Source organism: Brachyhypopomus gauderio, chromosome 1 (genome assembly GCF_052324685.1).
Source record: "Brachyhypopomus gauderio isolate BG-103 chromosome 1, BGAUD_0.2, whole genome shotgun sequence".
In the NCBI taxonomy this organism is placed as follows: Eukaryota; Metazoa; Chordata; class Actinopteri; order Gymnotiformes; family Hypopomidae; genus Brachyhypopomus; species Brachyhypopomus gauderio.
In genome coordinates, this window is record NC_135211.1 from 31,556,896 (window position 1) to 31,565,648 (window position 8,753).

At 42.1% G+C, this 8,753-nt stretch overlaps 1 protein-coding gene across 3 annotated transcripts; it reads right to left on the bottom strand.

Annotated features, from left to right (window-relative positions):
* Positions 1–409: 409 nt before the first annotated feature.
* On the bottom strand, positions 410–8,385 carry cnbpb (CCHC-type zinc finger, nucleic acid binding protein b). Of its 3 annotated transcripts, XM_077009535.1 has the most exons (5): positions 8,228–8,385; positions 6,865–6,989; positions 6,715–6,780; positions 6,270–6,468; positions 4,995–6,062 (listed from the first exon to the last, which is right to left on the bottom strand). In XM_077009535.1, the coding sequence occupies exons 2-5, from the start codon at positions 6,965–6,967 to the stop codon at positions 5,945–5,947; spliced, it is 486 nt and encodes a 161-aa protein (XP_076865650.1). In that variant the 5' UTR covers positions 6,968–6,989; positions 8,228–8,385; the 3' UTR covers positions 4,995–5,944. The 3 variants fall into 3 exon arrangements, with proteins under 3 accessions (XP_076865641.1, XP_076865633.1, XP_076865650.1); XM_077009526.1 differs by lacking the exons at positions 6,270–6,468; positions 6,715–6,780; positions 6,865–6,989; positions 8,228–8,385 and adding exons at positions 410–1,786; positions 2,483–3,448; positions 6,234–6,247 and having other exon boundaries at positions 3,539–6,062; XM_077009518.1 differs by lacking the exons at positions 6,270–6,468; positions 6,715–6,780; positions 6,865–6,989; positions 8,228–8,385 and adding exons at positions 410–1,786; positions 6,234–6,247 and having other exon boundaries at positions 2,483–6,062.
* Between the last annotated feature and the right edge of the window lie 368 nt (positions 8,386–8,753).

Genomic DNA, 8,753 nt, shown 5'->3' on the forward strand with positions numbered 1-8,753 from the left:
TAAATAATTGTACCGCTTACACATCCAAAATGATTGTTATGAACGGTGTTTAAAGTGATCAAGTAAGGGGTTTAAAAGGTGACATGTACTGTACACCAATAACACGATCGCTCAAATTACACGTTGGTCGCTGCTCATTCATCAAAAGCGTTTGTTCTCCTCGTTTCAAGTACGTTAAGCTGCATAGATACTACGCGGAAGCACCACCTGATATTAGGTTACTAATGCTGTAATTCATCCATGATAAATAATTCAGGCATCGTGTGCTCGAGTTAAACAAAGCGCTTTCTCCAGAAGAAGAAGTAGTGAAAAGTGAAGGTCCGTTTGAAGGTGTGTATAATGAGTTTGGTGATGTCTCTTCTGTCTCAGTGTGGGCCAACCACACAATGACCCTCAAAGGCGACTAATGTTCCATCCTTCAATTTTAATGAACGTGGACAGTAACAAAAACACAAAGACCCACTGCACACACAAGATAATGAAATAAGCTTCCAGGTTTTTTTCTTTCTTTCACTTTTATACCTCACCAATAAGGGTATTGTGTCAGTCTATTCGTGCATGTACAAGCCTTTTGTAACTGAGAGTGCACGTGAATGTAATGTGATTACTCAAAAGGATGAGATGCAAAGCAACTTCTAAATATGTACAGTTCTCACACATTATTAAATTGAACAAAAATAATCACATCTGTTAGTTGGATTGTACTAAACATATCAATAGGTTTGTATATATTGTCCAAAGAGGAAACAGCAATCACTTTCCACACTTCCTGTCCTATATATATATATATATATATATATATGTGTGTGTGTGTATGTGTGTGTGTGTGTGGTACTTGCACATGGAGTCTGTTGATGTTGTCTGTGTCAATAATTGGCTACGCATGGTACTGATGAATCTGAACAAACCAATAGGGGACAGGTATAACAGCTGTGTTGGAATTAACTGTTACTGAGCAGTTAATTCCAACACACTGAGCAACAAATATCACTTGTGAGCTTAGCAACAGAAACCTACGTGTCCAACCAAAGAAAAGCACAGCATTGGATGACCAAGGATTATTTTCAAACTTGTATCATGTAGATTCAGATGTGTCAAAGGGTATAATAAAGAAAAACATATAACACCATGAAATCAGTGTTTACCACAAGCAGCCAACCACTATTACATGTGAGCTACAATTAGCTAAAAAGTGCATCCAAGCTCATAGGCTGTAAAGATGATACTCTGAATTTTAACCTCAGAGATATTACTTCACTCACTTGACTAGCTATTTGCTGCAGTACAGAGGTGAAATGACAAAAGCTGGGTTACTAACTAGTTACTTACAAACTGCACTGTGTAACGATTTCAGCTACACAGTAAAACAGTAGATTGGGCAGATTTTAGCATATCATTAGAACCAATTTGACATGTTATTTCGAACTGGACATTTTTATCACAGGGGAATATAAACTACTACTTTTTATTTTCAAAACAGTGTACATAATTTTGAAGAACTGCTATTTTGAAGTGACCTTTTTTGTGAGTTGGGACCAGCTTTCCCATTGGCCATGATGGCTCTGGTGGGAACAGCCATTTTCTTATTTGCTTCCAGTTCAAACTGAAGTTGGTGGAGCTCCTTGTTGACTGATGCCATTTCTGAGTTCCTTGCTTGCAATGTTTTGCTTGTCTTTGCTAGAGTGGCCGACAGCTCCTGTAGCTCCTTCTCTTTCAGACCGCATTCGTGCTCCAAGCTCAGCACCCTCTGATTGAGTTGGGCAGCCAGAGCTCTGGCAGACTGCAGCTATAGGGTCAAAATGAAAGTAAAACAACAAGTTAATTTGAGGAATCCACATTAACCAGCCCAAAACAATAGATCTCTTCAGCTTTACAAAATGCAACAGAAACATTTTAAACACACAAAGGCCATATATTCTCAACATAAACCTTATTTATAATAATGTAATGTTTCTTAAAACTGAGTTGCATAATGATATAATTATTCCAATATTCTTTTTATATTCATTGGCTGTTTCAGTCATGTCTTCAAGTGAATTATCTTACAACAATAGAAAACAACACAAAATCAGAATGACAATACATTTTATTCTAGCAGAAAATCTTTAATATCTAAAAATTAATTGTCCTCAAATCACATTTCCCTATTTCTTAGTTTGCAGAATGTTAAGATTGTTTTTTTTACTTCTTCATTAAAGAGCCTGTGTAGGTAGATTTTAGTCCTAGTATTAGAGATGTCTTGATTGATGGATTGACTAATTATTTTATACGTCGTCCATATGGTCTTTGTGGAAAATAAAAACAATCAGCACTTTCAGTTGCTGACCGGGCATCTGACATTCACACTTATCTATTAAAGCCTTGATCAAGAGGCTGGCATGCACATTTCTCAATTATACTGAGCTTTATATGACATTTACAATAGTTTGGTGTGTAATGCAGCACGGACTAAACATGTTCTAGTCCCTGTGATATATCATACCTGATGAGAGAGGTCAAATGAACAGACCTTGACCTGTTCAAGATGCTCCACCTTGGCTTTGCATGCTGTGAGAATCTCAACAAGGGTCTGGTTAGCCACACTAGTTACAGTATCTTCTTTTTCACTAATATGACTGGGACATTCCTCCAACTTATCACTGATCTTAGCCGTCATTCTTACAGCAGTTTGTGGACACACATGTCCGTTTTTGGGATCTTGAAATATTCGGGGAGGTGTGACAGAGGGCTGATTGTCTATTTGGTCCTCTAAAACAGCAGATTTAGCATCACATAGAGACAGTTTATGCTCTGTAGATTCCACCAGTTCATTGCAAACAGAAGAAGAGGACCACTCCACCTGCTGTTTATTGATTGCAACGTTTGCAATATCTTCTTGAAGCATTGATTCAGCCTCCATGTCAAGCACTGAGCTACAAGCGTCTGTCATAGGGTTCTCCAAGTGTGCATCATTAGGTTGTGTGGTACACTCCATAACTTCTTCCAGAAGGGTCTGTTCCAGGGTGTCCGCACCACCGTCTTGGGTGACTGACATGTACCTTATAATTGCGGCAGGAAACATCTCTTTGCTTGCAACCTGTCCCTTCAGCCGGGCTGTCCTGTCCTGTCGGTCACGATGTTCACCGGGTTCTTCCACTATTTCTCTAATTGACTCCAGAGGTGGCACACGATGCAGAGAATTAGAGGTTCCTGACATGTCCGACTGACACAAGATCCACTCAGTCAGTTTGGTGTCACAGACAGCCGCAGTGAGCTTGCCCAGACATGGACTTGCTGATCTGACGCTGAATACGTCCTCTGAGCCACACTTGGGTTTTACAATGTTGTCTTTATCTTCTCCCTGACCTAGAAGCGGTTCGTCCATCTCTGACCAGTCACAGTGATCTTTGAAGCTATTAGCTGACATCATCAAATCCTTACACACGTTGCACAAGTTACACAAAGTAGGCTTGAAAGAAGAAAAAAATGTCAGAACAAAAATCCTCAATGGGCCTAAAAATGTACGGTACTTCACCACCCAATGAATACTTTCTCTCACCTTCACCTGAAGCGATCGGTACTGTAAGCCTAGAGGGTCTTCAGGGCTCATCTCATTCAGTATTTGACTGAAGGAGAGTACAGAGACCTAGGTGTTGAAAAACTGATCAGCAGGTCACTGGGTTCCAGTTACACTCTATCAGTCAAAACCTTAGTAACCACACAACATTCCGACTCCATTAATTATACTGCAAAACTCAGATTTATATTCATTTTACATCTAAATTATTAGCATTCAATAAAATATGATGTCAATTAAGTCCTCATAAAGATATTAAAATGCATATGGTCACTGTCATTTTTGGTGCATAAAACGTTATGGGGGGGGGGGGGGGGGCTTCAGATATAGATGCACTAAACCATCCAGCACTATCAGCAGAACATGCCTTCATCTACTTTAAGTGATTAAATTATTCACTGATGAAATTTAATACCTTGGAAATGACACGCAAATATCTCGAAAGCCAGCTGTAACTCAGACCTATTCCCTTACAGTTACACTGTTCTTAAGGATTCATATGAATTTATTAATAAATCATCACATCAGGGGCTTATTCTATATTAAATGTCCAAGTTGATGCACCAGGGAGGGGCACACACTTGCCACATGGTTTCAAATGTTTCATTTTGTTTGGTTCTTTAACGAGTTGATTATGCATATGATCAAATACTAGACCAACTGGGTGAAAGCACAGAGACGATACTCAGTCTGTCCTGCCTCATCAGATATTATTATTATACACATGCATGTCCCAGGACAATTTCTTCAGTTACTTTTCTTAAATTTTAGTATTCATCAATAAAAAGTTTGACTTGGGTCCTAAAAAAGATATGGTGAAAAACATTTTTATTGATTTTTGTTGAAAAGGTTTAATGCTATGGGTGCCTTTACCATCACAGCAGGAAAATCAGAGGTCAGTGATGCTTTTTATAGAGCAGCTATTTATATCAGTGAGGCACAGGGAAGGCCTGGCACTGAAATTGATCCCTGCTTTCAAAGGACAGTACCCCCAGCTTCTAATTTAGCACAGTTCATTTTCTTTTGAAGGACCAAGCAGTCAAGAACCAGTAGCCAGGAGACCTCTAACTGTGCCTCATTAAATGCATCTTTGGTTCTGGACATGAAAATAGTTTTCAAAGAAACAATCATGCATATGACACACAGTCTGTTAGATATTAGTCTGAAATGATGCATCCGATATGATACAAATCCCTACAGAGTGAGACAGACATGCTGTGTAGCTTTGGAAAAGCTCTGTGCGTTGCAGCAGATAACAGCCATCACTGTGTTGACATATCAACGACTCTGCTCATATTTTGATACTTTCTCTGCAGTGATCACCAGGTCAGCTTTTGAAGACACCATCCTTCAGATGGGCAACTGCAAGTTCTCTCCAGAGGTTTGTGATGTGCAAGACCGTGGTCAAAAGTGCAAACTCAGAAAAGAAGCTTCACTCTCCCCTTCCTCCTCCAGCTTTATTGATAGTTTAAAATTACATCTCTATGTTCTAGGACTTCAGTTGCATTTACCTTCCGACTTAAAAACTGAGTACAAGCAAATGATATTTTTTTTTACAGTAGTCTAAGTGATATTGTACAAAAATAACATTTTGATTTCTGAGAAAACATTCTCTTTTCTCCTAACTCCAAATCTTTTTTTTCTTCCCCGCCGACTTCTATCCCATGTTTGTTTTTTTTCTTTTTATTCCACCTAGGGTACAGTGACCTGTACTGAAATCATGGGATCACACTTTTAACTTCATAGCTGCTCTGCACATCAAACAACTTAGGCCTTACAAAGAATGCTGTTTTCTGATTTTTTTTTCTTTTTTTGCCAGAATGTTCTGTAAACTTGCTCGTCAATGGTACGTTTCGGTACTGTTTTCGCCTCTTAGCTGCGTGCTGCTGCTTGGGCCCGGACACATCTGACTGCACGAGTCCTGCACTGATGATCCAGGTCAATCCCTCTTAGCCTAACTCACTGCTGTTGATGAAACGAAAAAGCTAATCATACCCGGAAGTTCACATTTCCTTGATTTTGTTTCTCCCCCCACCCCTGCTGTCTTGCCGGGGCTCTGTTCGGCGAGCCCGGAGAGGCTAACCCAACATCATTTCTTCCCACTCAGCTCATTTATCCCTATTCACCAGTGGCATGGAAAGGGGGTTCTTTAACAAAGCATTATACATAACACCTCTACCAAACTAAACATAAACTTTTTTTTTGTATTAAATGCAGAAAGTGGAAATTTTGTGGGATTTTTTTCCACCCCCTTCCTCCTTTTACATGTCAAGAGCTCACTGGCCTGGTACGAGCCTCTGTTTGCCAACCTTTGGCCAGTGAAGAGGATTCAGAGAAAAAGAACACAACCGTCAATCAGAAAAAGGAGGGGCGACCAGGGAGACGAGACTAGGCGGTGGCCTCGATGGTGCACTCTTTCGCCAGGTGCCCAGATTTGCCACAGTTGTAGCAGTTGACCTCGCTCGACTTGCTGCACTGGACGGCAACATGGCCGATCTCGCCACACCTGGGGGAGACACAGGAGGGCAGGGTGGCGCGTTAAAACAATGGAATGTTTTAACGTCGGGTTTAACACACGCAACAGGTATGAGGTATGAAAGACACTTCTGAAACATCTCTGGTACTAAATCCACCCCGCCCCCCAGCCGGCCGCCCAAGGAGCGAAAGGAAGGCTCACCTGTAGCATTTGACTCACCTGTAACATTTGACTCACCTGTAGCATTTGACCTTCTCGCAGCCCTTCTGGATGTGCCCGAAACCGCCGCAGGAGTAGCACTTCTGCTCGTTGGCATGGTCACAGTCACGCGCCACGTGCCCCGCCTTGCCGCAGTTGTAGCACACCTGCTCCCGCTCCTTCTTGGGCTCCTTGCAGTCCCTGGAGATGTGGCCTCCCCGGCCGCAGTTGTAGCAGGCTGCGCGGTTGACACACGGTAAAAGGATTAACGCAGACACTGGCGCAAGCTCGATTCTCACAACACAGAACCTGTATGAGCCAAATCAGCATGGTCAGCTCGAAGGACAATGTTTATTGGGATACACTATTTCTGTGCATATAGACATTTCTCTCATTCACACGCACGTGTTTGTGTGTGTATATATAGTGGTGTGTGTGTTTATATTTATATATGTGTACACATGCACGCACACAATTTGCTTACCATCTTCTGTTCTTTCACAGTCTCTTGCAACATGGCCTGGCTCACCACAGCGATAGCAGAAAAGATCTAGTTGGGAATCAAGGAAACAGTATGTCAATTACACAAACTTGAAATAAAGTACCAAAAAGCAAATACTGTGACAGCTCTCACCTTTACCCCGCCCACGACCTTTGCCCCGCCCACGGCCAGCATTTGGACAGTTCTTGATCCAATGGCCAGTGCGGCCACACCCAAAACATTCGTTGCTACTCATCTCCTTCAACTGCAACCCAAAGCTGTGGAAGAATGAAAAAAAATAATAAATAGGTCAAGACCCACCTAAAATCTCTTTCGAAGCACAAAAAAGGATTAACAGGTCTGCTGACACAATGCTGGGAGAACTGAATTGCTACAAATTGGTACTAGAAAAGTCTTTGAAACTAAAGGATTGACACAGACGTTGACACAGAAGTTTTCTGGCTTAAAAAAAACCCAAAATTGTATTATTTAATTAAATAAGACCCCCCAGTCGTGGCTGCTAGATACTAGTGCAAGCACATGACAACTAATCACGTATGAAGTTTCAAAATAATACATCTGTGTCTTAATAACTGAGAAATGTGAAAACATGAGTGTTTGTTGTGAATACGATGACTACACTCAAATAAAGAGTTATTTGTACTTACTGAACACCTATTTTGACCTAGTCAGAACTTTCTCAGCTAGTGAACTAGCTAGCATAGCATCATGAACTCCCGGCTTTGATTTTATTTTCCCCCCATACAGCAGAATATATTTATACCAGATTTTTCCGTGCACAAAGCAACAGTCGTGTTTGTGTTCAGACACATAAGCAGCGGCTAACGGCTAGCACTGAGCCTCAGGAACACAACCTAGCGAGGTCAGCTAGCTACATAGGTAACAAGTTAGGCAAAAAAACCGCAATTCCGCTAAAATCAGCGCTCATGTTATCTGCGTTAGGAACATCCGAGTTTAGTCTTTTAATGAGGGGAAGGTTAACTCACTAATCAGCACGAGCGACCTATTCTCGGACAGGCTCCCCCAACCGCGCGCGCAGCTGCCCCACGCGCGGATTCTGCAGTTCCATTGGAACACCCCGCGCGCCGCCCACCCACGCTCGCGGCCTCTGCGCTCGCACGCACAGACCCCTCCGCCACAGGGCGACCCCCGTATCGCAGCCCCGCCGACACGTTTCAGCCGTTCTTCGCTTGCTTGCCTTTGCCTGAGAGTTTAATTTTATGCACTAATTTTAGACCACAAAGAAATTAATCAAGTAATTAATCAAACCCCGCGACTTTCCCGCGCGGAGCCTGACGCAGTAGGCCGAAGTGCGCGGCCAGAAAAAAAAATTCACTTGTTTACCTTCTCTGTGGGCTCCAGCACAACACATCGCTTCAGTTTATCATTTCTTTGTTATTTTAAGAGACCGCCAACCTTATGTGGCGGCGTGACGTTGTCACACATCATATGCATCGTGTTAATTTTTGTATTTTCGCCCTTTAAAGGAACTCACCTCAGCTACGTGACTCGTTGCTGTTTATTTTCGGTTCCTCCTCTCTCCGCTGCGCCACACGCGGTTTGCACACGGCACGCTCGCGCGCAGCCCCTCCTCCGCCCGGCGCGCTTTGCACACGGCACGCAGCTTCCCAGTGGCTCGAGCTTGAAAGCGATTCACGAGTACGATTGAAGTTCATTGATTTAGAACTGAACGTAAACAGTCAGTGAAGGCGACAGTGTTGTAACACGGGCTCCTCCTCGTCATTCATGTTGGAAATGTTCACAGCGTTTATTGCAATTACGATTATTGTCAGAAGCGTCATTTTTAAATCTAACGTGAAGTCTTATTTAGGTACAAGGTATTATCGTAATGTGTACTTTAGCTGCAATACCTCACTTTCTGGTAGGTATACCACCTACTAAATTATTCATGAAAATGATCGTGGAACAACTCGTAGAATCCCTAACATGATGCTCTTTAATAAATTATGAATATATTTTGATCCACTGTACATTTGATTCGTTGCTGGGAATATATGGCA